We start from the raw sequence: 22,292 nt of genomic DNA on the forward strand, positions 1-22,292 counted from the left end.
CGTGATCTGAAGGGTGGCTGAAACCATACTGGGAGTTCAGTCCTTCAGGTGGGTCTTTTCAAATTCCAATAGTGAGAAGTTCCTGGAGAATTGGTAAGGATTTCACTAGTCCCCAGCAGGTTTGAGATCAAAAGCTTTGGTTAAATAAAAGCCTGTTGGGAAATCTTAAAACCTCTTTGTGATGTAACTTTAAAAAGTCAGTACAAAGAACCCTTAGACTGAAGCCGTAACAGCATGAACAAAGAGTATATCAAAACTGATTCCATTAAGGGAAGGCGGACATACAAATTCACTTAATTTAAAGAGCAATCCAGTTACAGATTTAGACCATATAAGTTCTATATAATAGAACTTAGATCATACCATTGAGCCCATTTAGAGGATGTGCTCATTTCTTCTTACATATGCCAGACTTCATTCTCGGTCGTTCAGATATGCTTTTTAAACAACTTATATATTCGTTTGCTGAAAGGAGAAAGAGTGGTGTGCATTTAAACTCATTCCTCAAGAAGATACTTTCAAAACAAATTAAAATTAAACTTGATGGGGACCCATCAGTCAGTTGGTTATCTCTTTTTCATGGTGTCAAACTGCTAATTGGCCATCCTCCTTAAAATAATAAACCTTCAATTGATATTGATTAGTAGGTCATTAATGAATGCATTAATTCTAATGTAATTTTTATAATTAATACCAATCCATTTTTTGGCAAGTCACACACTTTTACTAACTGAACTCATCAGTTAATATTTTAACGGAAATATTTTGCTTGGTCAACACCACCCTAAAAAAACCTTTATTTGATTTTAATGTCTGAACTTTGCAATTTGCTTGGAATCTTTCAAAACATATTCATGTACTTGATGTCTCTCACATTTTCACATCAGGCATGTGAGATGGGTAGGTTAAGCATTGTTTTCCTTTTGGTTTTTAATAAATAGGGATACTGAAGCACACTTGGAGGATAGATAGTGTGCTCTCCACTGCACAGTCATTTAGAGAAAGCTTGGACCAGGCCCTATAGCTCCCAATTTCAAGCCTACACACTTTTCAACTGAGCAATGTCTCTCAGACTTCAGAATGTAATTAGAGCTTATGTTAAAAAATAAAGTGAGGCATATTAAAATTTTTAAGATTCTACTGGAGCAAAAATTGATTCGAATTAAGTAGAATTCAATTTAGCAGACAGAAAGGACCTCTGAGGAGCTGTATAAAATGAAAGACTTTTGTAGACAAAAGGGAGTAGGAATAAAGAAGTTATACTAGGCCAAAAAGCGTGTTGGTTATTGCAAGGTTACTTTCCTTTAGGGGATGGCAGGGAGCTACCAGGCAGATTATGTAACTAATAATCTGGAGATTATTAGTTATTATTAGCTAATCTGGAGATTCCTGATTGACTGGTTTAAGATTCCATTTCTGGGAGAGCCAAAACTGTAATTAAGTCTCAGTTTGGTGATGTGGGGCTTAGCATATGTGATCTCATTTGGGGCCTGTTGTCTTGTTTTTAACACCTAAGTCGCACACGGTGGGATTCATCCCAAAGAACTCTTTTACAAGTGTGGTCACTATTGACCATGAATATCCTAAAATTCTCATAGTGATAGATGGAGAAACTGATCCTTCTACCATATTCAGTTTTTTTCTTCTCTTCTTCACTCATGTCTTCTTTTACTTCTCTTCGTCGTCTGTTCTTCTATCTGTGTGTCGTCTGATTAATGATAGGAAAATAAAGAAAGGAAAGTGGCAGATTAAGTCAATCTCTGTGGGTAAAGTATAAAAATCTTTGGGGCAAGTCCTCCTTGAATGAACCACCCCAATGAGTTTTCCCCCCAGCTACCTGAAGTCCCTTAAAAAAATATGAACAAAGATCTCAACTGAACTGACTAGCTCTACTGAAAGCAAGCAGACAATACGTTTTTGAGGGTTCTGCATTCTTACAGAGTCTCCACTGAAACAGCTGAGCCAGAAGCCCACCTTTCCCAGGTGTGCCGTCAGATTTTGGTCTGTTTTAAGCTGTTTAACGAGCTCCTATTCGTGTCGGTCCTGATGGAAGGTTCACTCAGGTAGGTGCTCTACCGAACAATTAGCCCTTTGTGATCAATAAAAAACTTCAAATCAGTAATGAAAGGAGGGCATGGTTACTAAATCTCTGATTCCCAAATATGCTTATGTGAGTGTATTTACATATATAGTCTGTATGGATTACATATGTGTTCAAACAAATACAGTTCATCTCTGAGGTGTTGTTAGAATATAAACATTCTGCTCGAACACTGGCTCCGTGCTCAGGGGCACTATGTGAACTAACTAGCTTATCTTGATACTCTGGATACTTTCAAAGACACCCTAAGACCTTGCTATGCTTGAAGTTATTGCTTACTTGTGGAGTGCTTTAAATTTTTAAATCCATTCCAACGTGCCACTGCATATTCTTGTATTGGAACTCTAGTCTTGAATTCCAAAAAAATTCAAAACCCACTACTCTAGCAAATGAATAACTTGAACATAAAGGTATTCTTTGAACATTGGGCACACCATCATCCAGATTCTGGACACTAAAGAGATTATTTTAAAAGTGTATGTTATAGAATCAGTCTCAAGACATTTATACTTTCGTAGTGGAAGAAATACCCGCAGAGATGACGCACAAATTCATGAATTGTTCCATAATTTTAAAATGATCGCTCCCTCCTCCACCCCACCTTATCTTACATCTGCTCTAACGGAGCATTTACACACTTTATTTCATGTGAAATTTCACGTGTCTTTTTCATTAGAGTCAGAGACTCTTGTTTATTATTGTTAATTCAGTGACTATCACAGGACACATGATAGGTGCTTAATAAATGTTAGCTGAGCTAATGAATGAAAACTAGATGAGCACCTGGAGGAAAGAAGAAACAGATGATTATGGGTTGATTTTTTTTTTCAGTGCCCAAAACAGAAAAAGCAAAAATTAATGTCTAGAATTTTTTCAAAGTGAAAATAGCTATCTTTTCTGACTGATAAATAATACATGCTCACTGGAAAATATTCAAATATCTCACCATAATTCCTCTATTAGAGAAAACCAGTTGTTATGATTTGGTGTACGTATATATCTCTCAGGTGTTAATCCATGCATGTACAAGGTTGACTTCAAAAAAAAAAAAATTGGAACCATAGTATATATACCCTTTTGTTCACTGACTAGCTTTAAAAATTTAACAGTATATTTCTGATGCCTTTCCATGACACAAGTGTTCCCCTTGAACTGGCTGTGGTAGCCTCTATTTTGTATATTTCATCGTGTATTTCATTCTATTGACAGATATTTAGGTTGCAGTCAATTTTTATTCTTATAAACAGTGCTTCAATAAACATCTTTTAACATCTTTGCAAGTTCAGATTTATTTTCTTGGCATAAATTCCTAGACGTGAAATGGACTTAAAATGTTAAAGCATGTTGTTAAATTATTCTAGAAAAAAAGGTCATGCCAATTTATACTCCCACCAACTGTGTATAAGCCATTTTCTCTATCGCCTTGCCTGGATGTAATTCATTTAGAAATCCTTGTTAACCTAATAAGGAAAGAAGCCTCATTGGTGGTTGTTGTTATTGTTTTTCCATTGTTGTTTTAAATCCTAGACTACTTAGGGACCTTTTAAATAAATCAATTCTTGATAAATCACACATGTCCCACCCATGAAACATGTTCAGTACCAAATTAACTCCCCTCTCCTACTCAGCTGGGTTGTCTTCTCTTTGTACCAGCACTAGGTATGAATCAAAGAAACAAGAAGATCTTAATATTAGGTTGAACATACCTAGGAGAGATCTAATATGTACGTATAAATCGATGAAATCTCAAAATAAAATGTGTTTGATTATTGACTAAATAGTTTCACCATGGTTCCCCTCTATTAATGTGGATAATTGAGTAAATGATAACATAATTCACAAATTATATAACCCCGTTGCAGGAACAAGTCTTCCGATCATGTCAGCTACTGGTAATAAGACCACCTACCTCTAAGTTTTTTGAAGTCTCTAACGGGATTGTTAGCAATTCTACCACGAAGTCTAGAACTCAAGAGGCTGCTGACATGATGTGGTGGTGTGAAAAAATCTGTGAAACCAGAGAGATGTGTCTAAGAATACAGCACTCACGACATGAATAAAAACCATTTTATATTTCTCTAGTCCCAGTAAGTGTATGTGCCAAACCTTGCCTTGGAAAAAGAAATAGCACCTTTATACTTCAAAGCTTACAACGCTATCCCAAAGAGTAAACACTAGTCAATATTTCTTGCCCATGGATAATGGTAAGGTATTTGCAGGAAGGTCTTAGAGACTTCACGTGTTTCTTTGCGGACTGGGTCAGCTCTTCTGCATAGCTTGCCAATGAGTATGAAGTCTATGTTTTGAAGGCATCAGTGTGAAGAGTTGTAGCCCCACTGCACTATTTTACTACTCACCACAAAACTTAGCTGCAGTGAGCTACCGAGTATGTTCACTTAGACACGGTAGTTGTGTTGTCTATTGCTATACAACAAACAAACCCAAAATTTAGTGACTTAAAACCACACACATTTACTATCTCACAGTTTCTGTGGGTTTAGAACCTAGGCACAGCCTAGCAGGGTCCCCTGCTTCAGGGCCTCTCAGGAGGCTATTATCTAGAAGTCAGCTGGTACCACAGTCACATTAGCTGAGGCAGGATCTGCTTCCAAGCTCACATTAGTAGTTGTGATTCAGTTCTTCCTAGTCTATTGGAATGAGAATCTCAGTGCCTTGCTGGCCGTTGGCCAGAGGCTGCTCTCGTTTCCTGGCCACATGGGGCTCTGCAACATGGAAACTTGGTTCCTCAAAGCCAGCCAGAGAGAGAGACCCTGATAGCAAGACAGAAGTCATGGTCTTTTATAACCTAATCATGAAAGAGACATCCAATAACTCTGTCCACATTCTATTCATTAAAAGCAAGTCACTAGGTTCAAGGAGAGGTGATTGCACAAGTTAGTGAATACTAGGAGTCAGGGATCATTGGGGGCCGCCTTAGGAGGCTGCCTACCACAGCAGGTGTTTCCTCAGTTGATAACAGGAATAGAGGACACTGGGGAAAACTGGAAAGGGGAAGGCCAGGAGACACGGTGGGAGAGGAATTTCTCAGGAAAAGGCTCACAACACTCCAGTGACACATACACTGTCAACAAACAGTTGAATCTGGGGGGTGTTAACCACCTTGGGAAAGTGTGTTAAGTCTCAGGTCAAATCAGTATGTACCGTGTCAAACCAGTAACTTCTCAAATTATGTATTATTGGGGAAAATTGAAATAATAGTATAACTGGGTGACAATGGCAAATTAATGGATAACAGAGAAACACCAAGAGGGAAAATATTCCACACCTAAGGTAAAAAAAAGATTGTAATTCTTCTTCCCTCAAACTGTATCTAACAATTAACATTGACAAAGTGAAATTAATGACATTCAAAGGACTCTTAATCTGTGTTTATTCTATCTAAACATGTACACCTGCCATTTATTTGTCATTTGTCGAGCTTAAATTTTGAGTTTGTCTTGTCAAGACCATAGATCTCGTGATAATTTCATGTTTGCCTTTACTTTGCACCCACCATTCACTTTGATAGGATAGCTGGCTCAAGGTAAGGGTATGTTGGGGACCATAAAAAAAAATAGAGAATATATAGCTTACTGATTTATATGGGGGAGGGGAGCTCATACTCACACTAGGATTTTTTTTTAGCACGGCTGTTCTAGTACGTTGAGCTAATCGGCTGAGTGTTTGCGTGGGTGGGTTATATACACGTTTCTGTGATAACAAAAATGAACAGAGATATAGCAGATAAATTGCCTTAACAGGTTTTGCTTGGTTTTAGTGCAAAAACTTACTAATTAATGCAAGTGTTGCAATCATTTTTATGACATTCCCCAAAGATGGCACTTTAAGGGTTATGCCATATGCTGATTGACAGCGGCCATAATTCCACACAATGAGACTGTATCATATTGTTTGAAGTGAGGTGATATTCATCTCTTGAAACTGATCAAACATATCATTGCATCAAACAGTATTACAATATAATCACGCTGTATGTGGAGACAGCCAAGGCTGATCATCATGTTGTACTCTTTTCCCTTGGACTTCTCTAATAGCAGTTGTGACACATCACTGCATCCACATTTTCCTTTAAGAACTCAGAATCTAAGATAGAGAAAAAAATCTGCATAAAATTGTGGTTTGGTTATGCTGTGTGAGTGTTTGTTTGCAGACTGCTTTAGAATTACAATTTTCCTTCCATAAAGATCTCCCTAAGTATACAAATAAAAACCTGGTAAGGGCAAGATAAAAAGAGAAGATTCCAAACGGGCAGAAAATAATTCAAATGCCTTTTATTTGTCTTTAGTAAACAAGCAAACACGGAAGAAGTGTCTTTTTTAAAAAATACTTTTTAGTGTCTGAAACTTCCAATGGCATTTCTTCCTAATGTACTGTTTTGCAAAGACACTTGCTTTATCTACTGTCTCTGGGGCTATTTCAGCTGCAGATGAAAATGATATTAGAACCTATTCTTCTCCCAGTCTTAGTTGCTGCTCATCTTGGAAAGCAGTGCCAGGATGGGCATGAGTAAATGAGAGCAATTTGGCTATTCTCTTAGTGGCATTCTTAGCGGTATGAAATTCTATAACACAGCAGCTTTTAGACTGATATAATTTAGGAATTGCCCTTTTATTATCCATCCAGCCAGCCAGCCAGCCAGCCAGCCAGCCATCCAGCCAGCCATTCATCCATCCACCTATCTAATAACTTGGGGACTATGTTCAGAATAGTTTACAAATAAACAGGATGCTAGGATGGGAGCCATCATCTATTCACGCTGACATTCACTAAGAGATGTGTTACCAATTCTGGTCCTCCAGGGTTGATCCGTTCAAGTCTCTGAGATGTCACCATCCTATCTGGACCTTACTAATTTGTCTAAGCCAACCCTAACCCTAACCTATTAGGTTAAATGTTCTTAGACTTCTGGGCCTATAGCAACTATGTGGTTCTTTCAGAGACTCCGTGCGATATCAGGAACACAGAGGCTCTCTCTGATTGGCTATCTGAACACTCTCACAGCCATCTCTCTCTTCTACTGCTCCTGCCCTGTGGTGGGCACAGGGAACCTGTGAGGCTAGAGGATCTTGGGTTCCCCCAAGATACAAGAGCAGCTAGCTCTCTGCTCCCAGATTCTGCTAACCATGGACATTTCCCCCAGGTCAGGTGCAGGAAGATCAGAGCCAAAGTCCCTTTTCAGAGACACCACCAGTCTTTAAGCTCTGTGCTTTCCTTCTGACCATTTTCTCCTTTTCTTCTCTTCCTTAACCTATAGAGACTTCATTTAATATATGGTGAAATACACTGAATTTTCATCTATTTTTCTCAAATCTTTTGTTTGTGATGTTAATATCATGATTTCAGATCTTTAGGGCGTGTCTGATACACAAAGGCCCAGGGTTTTGAAATTCAAAATCTGAGAACTGTCTCTTCCCCTCTCTTTCCGCAGGAGCATCCATTGCTCATGCAAGTAAGGACAAAAGTCCTAGTAGCTGCCCAATGGTGAAGAAGGGTCCCTATGTATTCTCTCTCTTGCTTTTTGTCTTCTACTTCATTAATTTTGTTGTTTGATCCTTTATTTCTTTCCCCTATTTTCTTAGAGTTTAGTTGGCTGGATTTTTTATTTTTTTCTAGTTTGTTGAATAGAATAGTTAGTACTACTTAAGCTACATCACATATTTTTTATTTTGCTATTGGTCGCTTTAAATTTTGAAACAATCAAAAATTCTTTTTTTTTTTCTAGCAAAAAGGCTAGACATACAGTACAAATAGCTTGTTTTTCCTGAATACTTATAAACTGCTGACCAGATGGTCCATTAGCCCCAAACAATTTAATGTGTGTTTTCTACAAATAAGAACATCCTCCTACTGACTGCAACACAACTAACAAATCCAGGAAATACGTTTTGATACACTCCTGCCCTTTGGTCCACAGACCACATTCCAGTTTCACCAACTGATGCAACAATATTTTTTGTAACAAAAGGATCCACTTCAGAATCACACACTGCATTACTTGTCATGTCTCTATAGTCTCCTTCAGTCTGGAATATTCTTCAGTCTATGGTGGACTCTCATGACTTTGATGTTTCGAAGATGAGTCCAGTTACTTTGTAGAATTTCCCTCAGTTTAAATTTGCCTGAAGTTTCCTCAGTATTGGATTCAGGTCATAGTATCACAGAAGTGATGCTGTGTTCCTCTCAAAGAAGCAGACCAGGTCATGCATGGTTTCAATAGCTGATGTTCACTGTCACCACTTGATAAAAGTGATGTCTTCCAGGCTCTTCCACCATAAAGTTACTTTCCCCCTTTTGTGGGGAGGTACTCTGAAACCATGTAAATATCCTGTCCCTCATCAAACTTTAACTTCATTCATTCATTCATTCATTGATTTATGCTGGTATGGTCTCTTGGTCTCTTATTTTACTTAGTATTGTAAATTCTATGAGTTACTATCATGTTACTATCCATATGAATACTCAAATTATGTCCAATGTGGCTAGTAGGAGTTCAGTTAAGCTGACTTCTAAGCCCTTTTGATATGTGCCCATCATTTTTTTTTTTAACACTTCTTTGGTTTATGGTAGAAGTTCCAGGTTTTTCTTGTACTTTTTCTCTCCCTCAGCCCCAGAATCAGGCATTTCTCTAAAAATTTCCTTTTTTTTTTTCTTAATGGAATATGGTATTTGGAAGCCAAGATCTGGGTGCTATGTATGTTCATTGTTTTTGTAGTATTGCTGCTTCCCATATAGAGCCAGGAATTATATATATGTGTGTACCATATATTTACATTTATATTTATTTCTATCTATAGAAATTGAAATCTATCTATCTATATTTATCTATAGATATTGAAAACCACGAGTTCATGCTTATACCTCCAATCACATGTTCATTCTAGTTTTCTCCCTTTCTGTATATGTACCCCTTCTCTAATAGTGAGAAGACAAGCTTCTATAATTCTTCAAATACTTACTTACACAATCAACCTCACTTTATGAAACCAATCTCCCATCCCTGCTATGATCCCCTCCCACACACAGATGCCTTCCTCTCCCTGCTTGGGCCCTGACTCCCCTGTGTGGAGACCTTCTCGCCCTGTTCAGGCTGATTCCTCATGCTTTTTTGCCTACCATCCTTGACTGGATGTTCTCTTCATCCTCCTTGGACCCTGATATTCTCCAATCTTGCTCTGTCTCACCTAATGGCTTTAGAAATGAATTATTCAGGAAGGGGAAGGAGTACCAGTCAAGTTTTTCCATGTAATGTTTTCCTTATCCTCTTCAATCCAGAGTTGAGTTTGTGGGAAAGTAAGAGAAATCACCAGGGGCCAAAAGAAAGAAGGAACTGAGAGCCCAAGTGGTAACCACATGAACTAACTAGGCAGTATAGGAGCTGGGGTGGACTTAGGGTGGGGTTATGTCTCAGAAACCTAGGAGTTTTCATTTTCATTCTCAGAAAGACACAGAAGACAAGACCTTGGAAATTCTGCAGGGAGGTGGGGATTTGAAACTGAACCTCTTACATAAATCCAGGATCATTTAAGGGCTTCCCCTTCCGTGAAATGGTAGAGGAGAAATAATCTGCACACTAGCACAAAGAGACAACAAGGAAGCAAGCTACTGAGGCCCGGGTGCAGGGTAGAAAATAAGCCTTTCCAGAGAAATTGTAATCACAGACATGTACCTCAAATGAGCTTCGCGTCAACCACATGGCCCTGAACACTCCATATTGAGATTCAGTGTATTCCCAGCAGAAGCAGACTGAGAAAAAAAATATGGTGTAATAAAACCTCATCACAGGCCACACTTGATGTCTCCAGATGAAGCCTATCAAAAATGAGCTCACTGTTCAAAATTACAACACATACAAGGTAACAATCCACCTTGAGAGACACAGGAAAGAGTAAACACAGCAGAATTAAACCCCAAGGAATTTCAGATAATAGAGCTGTAATAGAGAGACTGTAAAATATATAAATTTTAAATGTTTAAAACATTAGAAAAGAAAAATAAAGCATTAAAATATGTGTCTGTGTCCTAATCTCCTCTTCTAAAGGACATCAGTCAGACTGACTTTGGGACTCTCCCTAATGACTTCATTTTGACTTAATTACCACTTTAACACCTTAGCTCCGAATCATTCTGAGGTACTGGGTGTTAAGGACATCAATATATGAATGTTGGGCTTCCCTGGTAGCGAAGTGGTTAAGAGTCCACCTGCCAAGACAGGGGAAACGGGTTCCAGCCCTGGTCCGGGAAGATCCCATATGCCGCAGAGCAACTAAGCCGGTGCACCACAACTACTGAGCCTGCGCTCTAGAGCCCGCGTGCCACAACTACTGAGCCCATGAGCCACAACTACTGAAGCCCGCGGGCCTAGAACCCGTGCTCCACAACAAGTGATGCCACCGCAGTGAGAAGTCTGCGCACCGCAAGGAAGAGTAGCCCCCGCTCGCCGCAACTAGAGAGAGCCCGTGCACAGCAACAAAGACCCAACTCAACCAAAAAAATTAATTAATTAATTTAAAAAAATATAGATGAATTTTGAGGGAGACACAATTCAGCCCATAAAACTGCGGTAAACTGAACCTCACCAACCTCTCTTCTCTTGGCACTTTCCTGTTTCCTCTCTGCTTTCCAGATAATTCTCTGTACTCAATGACCTTCTCTTTCTTGCCTCAAGGGCTTTGCAAAGACTGTTACCTGCACTCCGCATACTTCCCCCCATACTCCCCAAATTTGCTTAGCCAAAAGCTAGGTCTCAGCTTCAATGTCATTTCCTCAGAGAAACATTTCCTGACTCTCAGATCAGATTAGGTCTCTGTGTTTTGTGCTCTTTGCATCATTTTTGTACCACTTCATAATTCTAATTAAATGATTAACCGTATAATTACTGAATTTGCTTGATCCTACGATGCTATGCGTTGTTAGATGCAACATCAATTTCAAAACACTTGTAGAGAGAGGAAAGAAATACTACTCTATTAGTCAGCTATTGCTATAATAATGCTGCATGAAAAACCACTCCAAAATTCAGTGACTTGAAACAACTAGCGTTTATTTCTCCCTCATGGGTCTGTGAGTTGATGCAAGTCACTTGTAAAGACTCAGTTTCAGGATTCAGCTCTGAGCTGCAAGCTGCAGGCTGGGTTGGGTTCAGGTCTACTTCATACATGTCCATATGCTTCCAGCCCGTTGTGTTCTCATGGTGAATGATAAGATGTTCAAGCAGAGGGAACATGCAACGCCTGTTAAAGCCTCGGCTTGGAAAAGGCACACTGTCACTTCCACCCATTCTATTGGTCAAAGCAAGTCACATGGCCAAGCCCAACATCAATGGGTTGGGGACAATACCCTGCTTCCTTTAGTGGGAGACACTGCAAAGCCACATGGAAAGGGGCATACATGTATACTGTATAATTCAAAATAGGGTAGAATTGGGAATAATCACTCGATGCACCATAACTACAGCAAACAGTACGTACATAACTTTTTATTATGTTGACTTACAAAAGATTATTCAAATATGTTTGTTAATACAAAAAAATGCCACTTTATTCTGGGTTAAGAGTAAATCTTCATAGTCAGAGCGCAAAGTATCTTCTGAGTCATTTTTGGTCACCAACCATTATACTCCTCATTCTAGCCACCGGTCCTTCGTATAAACGGGGCTCAGGACCTTGACCTCTTTAATACTTTTGTAAGTTTTAGGCATACAAAAGAAGACCAGGGTTCTCTTTGCATTCTCAATTTGGTTAAGCTCAGAACGTACCCCCCAAATTGATGCTTTTATCATTGGAAATTAAAAACTTTTCATAACAATCAACAAGTAGTTTTGTTTTGTTTGGGTTTTTTTTTTTTTTTTACTGCTTATTTATTAAAAATTTTTTTTATTGAAGTAGCATTGGTTTACATCATTATATAAGTTTCATGTATACAGCCTTACATTTCTACTTCTGTATACACTACAGTGTGCTCACCACCAACAATTTAGTTTCCATCTGTCACCATACAGTTGATCCTCTTTTTCCGTTTCACCCTTCCCCCAACCTTTCCCCTCTGGTAACCACTACTCTGTTCTCTGTAACTATGTGTTTGTTTTTGTTTGGCTTGTTCATTTCTTTTCTTTTTGTTTGTTTTTTATATTCCACATATGAGTGAAGGCATCCAGTAATTGTCTTTCTCTGTCTGACTTGTTTCACTCAGCACAATACGCTTGAGGTCATCCATGTAATTACAAATGGCAAGATTTCATCTTTTTTTATGGCTGAGTGGTATTCCATTGTATATATGTACCACATCTTCTTTATCCATTCTTCCATTGATGGACTTTAGGTTGTTTCTATATCCTGGCTATTGTAGATAATGCCACGATGAATGTAGGGGTACATATATGGCTTTGAATTAGTTTTTTTTTAATTCTTTGGTAAATACCCAGAAGTGAGATAGCTGGATTATATGGTAGTTTTAATCTTAATTTTTTGAGGAACTTTCATATTATTCTCCTTAGTGGCTGCACCAATTTACATTCCCACCAACAGTGTAGGAGGGTTCCGTTTCCTCCACATTCTTGCCAACACTTCCACAAGTAGTTTTTGACAGATACTTGACACTTGAATGATAATCTTTCACAACTCATGAACCTCTCTAGCTTGGAAATTCTACAATCTCTTTCTAGTGTCAATTGTACTATCTAGCATGCGACAGGCAACTCATTTGAGTGTGTCCTAAAAACAAAAGGAAATACAAGTTTTATCTCTTGGTGGATACTTTTCCATCTTAGGGTGTCTGCAAAGGAATTGAGTGTTTCTAGGTGACATTTAAGTGCAAGTCTAACATTCCTCCAGTGATGAATATTACTTTCATTTATTCTAACTTTGTCTTGTGGCTCTATTTCCATGTTTTTCTGCACATCCATCAAGTTTCATTTCAAAGCTACTTGGAGTGTAAGTCTCTGAACAACATTTGAGAAGACAACTACACACTTAAATTTAAGTAAAAATTCAACCCCATATAGCGCTCTAAATAACTCAACTGAGAGGACATTTGATTAACAAGAGATGCAATGTTACCTATATCACATGTTCCTCTGCCCAATAGCTAGAAAGTTTCTTGTAATATGGATTGAAGGAGTCATCCCACTGTAACACTGGAGCAGTCATCTGAAATTATGTCTTGCTCGGTTCTCCTCCATCTCCCACAAGTGCAGGAAAGTGACTCAGGTAGGGGGGACAGTGTCATTTTTACCAGGGTCTGACTTAGATGCTAGATATGATCGATTCTCTCTTCTCAGGCTGTAAAGATCACGTGAAATACCGTGAGTCATCTTTCCCACCATACTGAGATAGCCTTCTAGAGAAAGAAAACAATGCAGAGGAGGGACTTAGAATGAGAAAGAGAGACAGAAAGACAGACAGACAGACAGACTGAGCAGGATCCTAGAGGATGGAGTTCTCATAATATCCAAGATCATCTCCTGAAACTTTTTGACACATAAGCCAAATTTTATGCCTGATTAATGTGAGTTGATTTTTGTCACACACAATCAGATAAAGCCCTGGATATTACAAAACAATAACCCACATGAACAACATCATGGTTATAAAAACACACGATAGTGCAGCAACCACAAATAATTTCAGAATAACTCAAGCTCTTCATTTGTTTTCTTGAACATGATGAAGGGAACAGAGAACCTTAAAAATCCCCTTTTGCTTCCCCCATCCAGTGGCTCACGCGCCGCAGCTGCTTCTGCGCCTTTACATCTGTCTTCAAATTCCAGTCTCACATCAAGATAACCTCCTCCCCCAAACTTAACCTTTTCAACTTTTGTTCTCTCTTCCTTTCCTCCCTATTCTCATGCCTAAAGCTTAAAAGACCTTGTCTGTCAAAGCAGGACTCTCAGGGCAGGACTCACTTCAGAGCACAAGAAACCATGCTAGAAAATGAGGGAAGACTGGGAACGTCCATGCATGCTTCATTTTTGTCTCATTGCTCCCCTTTTAAAAATGTTATAAAAAATGTTATAAAAAATGCTTAATTTTAAGGTTACACAAATGTGGTTTAACATTTGTTGGTTTGTTTTTCCTTGCTAACCCAATGCCTTCCACATACATATTAGATACCTCATAACAAGTTTTTGAAAAAAAGAAGAAGAAATTAATGACGAGATGAATCTCTGAATGAACAAGAAAGGAATGTATGAATAAATGTAAAAATGAGGCATTAGAGATTTGGGGGGAAATTATTACTGGGAAATTAAAGTCATGATCAATAAATGCTGGACATGTAGAAGATTAAAAAATACAGTTCTAAAATCCAACTCATTCTTTCACGTACATAAAAACAGAACAAAAAAAGAAAAGAACTTTAAAAGTAAAAGCAAGTCATATATATATGTATACATATATACATATATATGTATATATATAGAAAGCTCTCTACAATTTAAATAATCCCAGTGGTAGCTGTAACCAAGTGTATTAATTAGAATTCTTTGCAAGCCACAGAGAACAAATCTGAATAAATAAGACATAAATGTATTTATTGGAAGAAGTATGTTTTACTGACCCAACAGTCATCTCCTCCCTCTTATCTTTGTGAACTGCACACTAGTTTTGTTCATGGGTCTAATTATCCCTCACCCATATGGTTCCGAGTTAGGTCTTAACTGAATAGAAGCCATTCCCGTCCCTGCTACCAGTTTATGCATATATGAGATGTGTGGGAAATTCTCCTAATGGGCTCCTGGGAAAAGCTTTCCTTAATTGCAGAAAGAGACCCAAGCAAGAAAGAAAAACCCCTTCTCCTGTGTCTGAAAAGAGGGATGTGGTGAAGATGTGATGACTGGATTTCTGTAGCCTTCTTGTGAACGTAAGAGGATAGCCAACGGGAAGCTAACATATCAGTGGGATGATGCAGCCACTCTACATCCACATTTCTTGCTTCTGATACGATAATTTTCCCAGAGCAACTCAGTTGAGCCAGGTTTTTCTGTTTTTCTGCAACTGACAGAATCCCAGGGATAGAGAACCATATCAAAGGGAGGCTGGACATCTGAGCTTGGGATCGGATGGAGCCCCAGGAGCTGTGGAGGTTAGGAAGCAGAACCCAATAACAGCTGCCTTTTGGTGGAAACAGTCTGGTTGGGCTGCGCTAGGTCAGGTGAACTGGAATTCCAGTGTTGTCTTTTTGTTCCTCTATTCAAAGCAAGTTTCAATTCCTAGGCCTGATTATATTCAGTAAGAAAGAATTAATTCCTCAAATCGGACTTTAGATTCTAATACAAGGTTAGGTAGATGCTGAACAACCAAAAATATCAAGTGTCTACAGCATCAACAAATTAGCTGGTTTTTCCCAAGATCTCCTGTATTATGGGTTTCCTTGTTTCTTAGTATTCATTCTTGGGGGCTTCCATTTCTCCTAATCATCTTCTGTCCTTATTTCCTGCTTCCATAACATTCTACGTCTTTATTTTAAATCATGCCTCCTGCAATGTCACTCTTGTCTGCCTTGTCTATGCCTTCATTCCCCAAACGTGGAAATAAATCAAGCCAGTTTTGTGTCTCAGATTTTCAGTGGAGTTTTGGGGTTACAGATGGAGATTACATTGGAGTATAAGCTGAGAACTGAGTGTAATATACCCATCTAATAAAAAAAAATTAATAATCAACTATATCCCACCATGGGGAATTTGTTGCTGGATATGTTAAGTTCTAGCTAATGTCTCTCCATCCTATGACTATTTTCTTTTCCTCTCTACCAGGTTTTGTTTTCAATTTCCCCAAATTCCTTTAATTTCATAAACAGAATATTTCTCCATCTTGTACTCAAAATCAACCTTGTGGCCTACGCATGCATAGCCAAGAACTCATTAAAGAGCTCTGTCAATGGATTTCTATCCTTTAAAACACAAAGCATTGGGATAGCTTGGAATTCGTTTTTTCTTTATATGATACAAATTTTAGGATGTGCTTCTCTCTTTACTAACCTCTGCAAGCAGAAGAGGGGGCAACTGAAAGATTTATTCTTCCCCATTTCACAGAAAAACCTGTGGGGATTGTTTTGTTTTTTCTCTTCCTTTCTTTTTCTTCTTCCCCATCCCCCTCTGCTTCTGCTCTTTCTTTTCCTTCTTCTCTCCACCCAATACAAAGGCAGTGATTGTAATAGATTCTTAACGCCCATAATTTAAATAAAGAACAAAGTATGAAGTCCAGTCTGAAGGAAAGGGGGAAACCGGGCACCGTGTGATATGGCTTCTAATCCCAACTCTGCAATGTACTAGCAGTACTATTTTGAGTTGCTTCTGAAGTCTGGGATTAAAGCTATGGTTTACCTATATCAGAAGGGTATTAGCAAGACTAAATTAGATGATGGATGAAAAAGTACATCCTCAACTATCAAGGACGACCCAAATGTAAGAGAACGAATACCAGATAGTGAATTCCATCGCTGAAGGTCCATGAGAACGAAGCTGCTGTCTGTGATAAAAGGCAGGAATTCAATCAAAGAGAAAAGAACACTGGGACTGAGACTTTGGGGTGCCAAGGTCAGAGCGGGGCCAATAACAAGACTTGACTTGAGATGCAGCGCTACTAGAACCCTTCTATTTCTCTTGCACAGGCAGATTTGATCTCTGAGGTTGCTGCAGGTCCAAACTTAAGAAATCTCACTCTGCTCTTTCTCCTTTAAGGCTGAAGGAGCAAAGAGTTAATTACCTTGTTATATTTGTCTCTCTTCCAAATTTTCCTCATGGGCTTTTTTTCTTAATTAGCCATCATATGAAACTAGAAGAATATTTATTATTTACTGTGTGTATTAAATTTTATGTCTTTTCTTTTTGAATTCTTAAAATGGATAAATTTACTACTTCTCGTATTTCTCTCCTAAAAAAAGCAATGTTTTTATTTGTTGTTGTTATTGTTGCTTTTATTGTTTAGTTGTAGTTCTCATTTGACTTTTCTTTGGGTCAGTAATTCTTCATAAAAAACAAAATGAGAAAACCTTCTGGTGTGTTTTAGATTAATTGGAAGAAGCAAATAGTTTCCCCATACATTTTCTTATTCTTAATGCTTTTCTTTTTATCATTTACCCAATTTATATATGATACCTAGAAATGCCCACTGAGTATTGGTTAAATTATATGGCTTAACTTCAAGGCTCTGTAGTAACTTATTAAAGTATATTTTATAAAGTGATTTTGGTCGTCAAGATAGCATGACTATACAACGACTTATGTGCATATGTGGCTTGTTGCCATGGTACTAAGTCAGCTCCAAAGGAAACATGAAATGCACACCTACATGCCAATTTCAATCTCAATTATATGTCTACTGCAATTTATTAGACTTCGGGATTCCAAAGGGTTTATACATTTAAAGACTTGCTTAACTGGTTTAGCATTTAACTGCTAGCCAAGGTACTCGGAAGGAAAGCATGTCTGAATAATTCCTCTATTTAAAATCTTCTTTATTTTTACCCTGACAGTAGGTAACATATAACAATGCATTATACATAGTCTTATTTTGTGTATGTATGGCTTACTTCTACATCATAAATGCTTTAAAAGCAGAGAATGTCTCTACTCCTCCTTCTCCACCTCCTAGTGAGGATACGGGTATCTAATATAAGTTTCTCTTAAAAATGTTAGGCTTGACGGAATTCCCTGGCAGTTCAGTGGTTAGGACTCTGTGTTCTCACTGCTGAGGGCCTGGGTTCAGCCAAAAAAAAAAGTTGGGCTTGAATGGAAAAACTGGTCCACAAGTATCAATCAAGGTTCACTTAAGAGTTTCCCATGGCTGTTTAATATCTCAATGCAACAATCTAGGTTTTATTTGGAAATGATGATGATTTTAATGTCTTATGCCAGTCAAAGAAATTTTGAAAGCTTTGTTTGATAGGCTTCTTTTATCCCAGTTACATCTTTTGCTTCTCTCATCTCCCTTCCCCTCCACCTTCTCCAATTTCTTTCTTCTGTATCCCTCACATTTCTTTCTGTTTTGTACTCTCTCTTCTACTCTCTACACTTCAGCAATTACTTAGGAAAAAAAAGGGTCTGGCATTTTCCTATTGTAACTCAAAGGAAACCAAGCCTGAGCATATCTCTATAACATAAAGACCCAGTGGGTTCATTTTATGGGGAAAAAAATCAGACCAGAAAGGAAAAAAATCCAGATTTAAAAAATGTTACAATTAGATTTTTAAAAAAGTATATATAGTTCAGCTTGTTTACTTGGAAAAGGGACTCTTAATGTTCTTAATTATGTGTAAGTAAATAATCTAGGTTGACAGAATTTTAGAGGAAGCTGCTAAAACTAAAATGTTTGAGAAAACAGATACTGCTTAATGGACAAAGAAGCCGCTGTACACAGCCCCCGTTGAAAAAACTGAGAAGTAAAGGACCCATAACACCCACCAGTGACTGGGAGAGTGTTTTGATATTTCTGCGGGTATTTGTCTATCAAAGCATTTCAAGGCGTAGCTTTCTACTGATTCGACCTTGCTAAAAATCAATCTAGGAACTATCATTTGCTTATCAATGTTTTTTATCACATTTTCCAAACCTTTTTCAGGACATGAGAGTTTTTAAGTTCCTCCTTCTTGAGAAAGAGACCCCCTGATGGGAGACCCTAAAGCCACCACTGGACTTCGACACTATGTCTGCCCTGAATTGAAGGCCCTGTTGCCGAATTTCTCCAGTTTGCAAAGCAAGGAATTTCGCACTACACTTGAGTTTGTAACTTAAAAATAAAATCCCAAACCTGCTCATCTATTGCAAGTAAATGTACTCCCTTTGTTTCATGGTATGCATTTAGATGCATTTGAAATAAACGGTAAGTTAAATCAGAAATCTTGGGGACAAGCATGTACTATTTTAAAACAGAGAATGTCAAATGTTGTTTTTCAACCCAGTACCAAAGGGTATTTCACAGGTAATTTCTCAGAGCTGATGCTAGCTAATTATTAGCTATCATATCCTGCCTCCCATTCTAAGTGACTATCTCCTGGCAGAAAGACACAGCTAGGAGTGTTTTGTTTCATTTGTCCTTGGAGTTTTTATCAACATCAAGAAGGTAGACTGAGCCAAAGTTAGAAGAATTCTGGAGCTAAGCAAAAAGCGACACATTTAACAGCCCCCATTAATTGGGGTTGTTACATGATTAATTTGAGAAAAACAGAAGAGACCGATTTCTTTACAACTCACAGTTGGATGCAACGCACTAAAAGTAATCCTGTAAATTACATTTTAAATCTTCAACATATTCCGAGCAGATAAATTAGTGGCATGATTGACCAAACTCCTTTTAAAAGTACACATATTACGATGCATCATAGTTATAAACAGATGGTATTTGGCCTCCTTCCTATTCTCAACATTTGGAATTTCTAAACTATGTGAATTAAACAATAATATTTTATAAACATACAAGGGATTTTGCTCACTGCTTTGTTAACATAGAAATTATACAATGCTGACATTTATTTAAATTTTAAAAAGTAAACAACAGTGTGCATTGAAATAAAGCAAACTAAAATCAACACAGAGAAGTATGCTCTGTGTGCATATTACCTACAACGGCACTGGCCTTTCTAAGGGAAGACATAATGGGTTGAAGAACAAATGGTAGCTTAGATGAGTCTAATCCTTTGTACTCCAAAGGCTCATTTAACACCTCTCTGTAAACAACGGATATTTATACCATAATTGGCTATTTGACCATCATTGTTCATTTACTGTATAACCTGCTATTATGGAGTTAAAAGAAGTTCCCCTTCATTGGCTCATCAGCTCTCATAGTAGTGAAAGTGTACTCGCAGTTTTGAAAACACTTCCACAAACGGGAATCATTCTGACACTTCTACTCAGAATGAGAAACATTATCATTATATCAATAAGTATGTATTTTTTTCTTTGGGGGATATTATTGCCAGAAAGAAAAGGATATGTATCAGATCTTAAGGTCATTTACTGAGATTCCTTTCTAAAATTACAGTTTTAACCCTTTGGCCACATTTTGGAAGGGAGACACATCTGCTGAGTTGATGTACAAAATAGAAGGCACTCGGTTTTCAAACACTATTCTCAGATTTGCAAAGTTGTCCTGGGATGAATAAATAATGAATCAGATATTTCAATCCGTTTTATGGTTTTTGAAAGCCCTGATTATCATTGTTTAGAGACATTCTCTTCTCAGTGCACTTCCCAAGTGTTCTTGTTCTAGCTTCCAAGGCTGGGCTTAGGTAGGCCACCTTCCCCTACCTCGGTTTACTCCTGGACTGCTCTTCTCACATTTTAAACAAACAATCAACCAACCTCTACATTCAGGTCTACAGTTTGAGGACCATTTCAAACCAGAGGGGGTAAAATCTTGAGTGATAGATGCCAGCGATGGTCACCAACACGCCAGGCTAAGGTTTCTTATATTTGGTCACTGGAGTGCACCACTTTAGCCTACAATCTCTATTGGTGGGAAAGAGAGGAAAGTATGCTACAACTTAGATGGACAGAAAAGGAAAGGGCTCTGCTGAAACCAAGAACAAAAGGCATTTTTCTCTTAAACATACAGTTTTTTTTTTTTTTTTTTAATTTTTATTTATTTATTTATTTATTCATGGCTGTGTTGGGTCTTCGTTTCTGTGCGAGGGCTCTCTCCAGTTGCGGCAAGCGGGAACCACTCTTCATCGCAGTGCGCGGGCCTCTCACTATCGCGGCCTCTCCTGTTGGGGAGCACAGGCTCCAGACGCGCAGGCTCAGTAATTGTGGCTCACGGGCCCAGCTGCTCTGCGGCATGTGGGATCTTCCCAGACCAGGGCTCGAACCCGTGTCCCCTGCATTGGCAGGCGGACTCTCAACCACTGCGCCACCAGGGAAGCCCAAACATACAGTTTTAAATGTGTATATGCAAATAAATACCTCATGATAAATAGTAATACTAGCAGGAAGGAGGCCCTTTTAAAAACATAGATGCCTCAAAATGAGATTAAACGTTTTCCCACGTTTTTTTGGAAATCAATGTGGCGCTTCTAAATATTCTCCTACCCAAACACTGCTTAACCTCTGTCCCCCAGCCTCTTTGCGCCTCCTAAACAAACAATTGGTGGTCAGGAGGAGAAACAGTTTGCAATCCAAAACACAGGTATGAGGTGAAAAGAAAGGCGACCTGAGGGCTGGCAGTGGGGTTGAAATCACAAGTCTGAATATATGAGAGATTCGAAGAGGAGGATTTTAAAATTAATAGCCAGAATCCCTGCCTGGAGAGTTCCCGAGCCCATCCCTACTCCCATCTCTGTTTTTGCTTAAGTTACATTTTTTAAAAAGGACAGCGGGGAGAGAAATCATTCTTTTTGCTTCATCTCCGTCGGATTCTCTCACTGAGGTATGAGACTGGCCGACTCAAGGAACCAAGTACAACAAAATACTTCGACGAACAGAGAAGAGTTCTGCCCGCCAGGGCTACGCCGCCTTCCCGGAGGTGCGGAGGGGGACCAGTCAAGCCCGGCGCGAAGGAGCCAGGGTAGCACTGGGCCATCCGCCACGTGTGCGTGTGTCAGCATGTGAGTGTCGGTGCGCGCGTGCCGGGGTGCGTGCCCGCGTGTGTGCGTGACAGTGTGCGCGTGTCGGGCTGTGCGCGCGCCGGCGTACGCGTGCCGGCACGGCTTTGCCCGGGAGTCCGAGCGAGTTGTGAGCGCGAGCGCGGCGGTCGCCCGGGGCTCGCTCGGCCCCGCCGCCTGGGACGCGCCCCGCGGCCTCGGGGCTCCTCTGGCTCTCGGTTCTGGGCTCAAGCGCCGCCGAGGGGGCTCGGTGAGGACTCCGTGACCTCGACGTGCCCCTGCGTCCCGTTTTCTCTCGCCGGGAGAGGTGTACAATTACCTCCACGCGCTTTGGCCGGGATCGAGCGGGGCATTGAGGGCGAGCGCCGCCGCGGACCGGAGCTCGGGCACATCGGCCCCGGGGAGAGGGCGCGCGGCGAGCGCCCGCAGGCCCTGGACCCGCCGGACCCTCGGCCAGCCCTTCGCGCTCTCGGAGGCTCCGGCGCCGCTGCCCCGACGCTCGGGGCTCGGGGCGGGCGCCGGGGCGCGCGCTTTCGGGCAGGCGAGCGCTTCTTCCGGCCGAGGCCCCCGCGCCCCGCCGCCGCCCCTCTGCCAGCGGCCCAGTCGGGCCACCTGAGCCCCCAGCCTGCGGCGCGGG

General features: G+C 39.7%; 1 protein-coding gene across 15 annotated transcripts in view; it reads right to left on the reverse strand.

Moving 5' to 3' along the window:
• The window catches only part of GTDC1 (glycosyltransferase like domain containing 1), a 453,605-nt gene that overhangs the window by 49,460 nt on the left and 381,853 nt on the right, over nt 1-22,292 (reverse strand). The window contains exons 14-15 of one of the 15 annotated variants that reach the window (XR_009504185.1): nt 4,011-4,109; nt 1,627-1,708 (exon numbers count right to left, since the gene is read on the reverse strand). The exons of 12 other annotated variants lie outside the window; for them this stretch is intronic. Coding sequence is in view for 1 of the 3 variants with exons in the window: in XM_059927781.1 (XP_059783764.1) it covers nt 1,694-1,708 (15 nt within the window). In the remaining 2 variants the exon portion in view is untranslated. Of the gene's footprint in view, nt 1-1,314; nt 1,709-4,010; nt 4,110-22,292 lie in introns of those variants that run through there. 2 more of the 15 variants (XR_009504184.1, XM_059927781.1) reach the window with 2 other exon arrangements.

This window comes from Balaenoptera ricei, chromosome 7 (assembly GCF_028023285.1).
Source record: "Balaenoptera ricei isolate mBalRic1 chromosome 7, mBalRic1.hap2, whole genome shotgun sequence".
Classification (NCBI taxonomy): domain Eukaryota; kingdom Metazoa; phylum Chordata; class Mammalia; order Artiodactyla; family Balaenopteridae; genus Balaenoptera; species Balaenoptera ricei.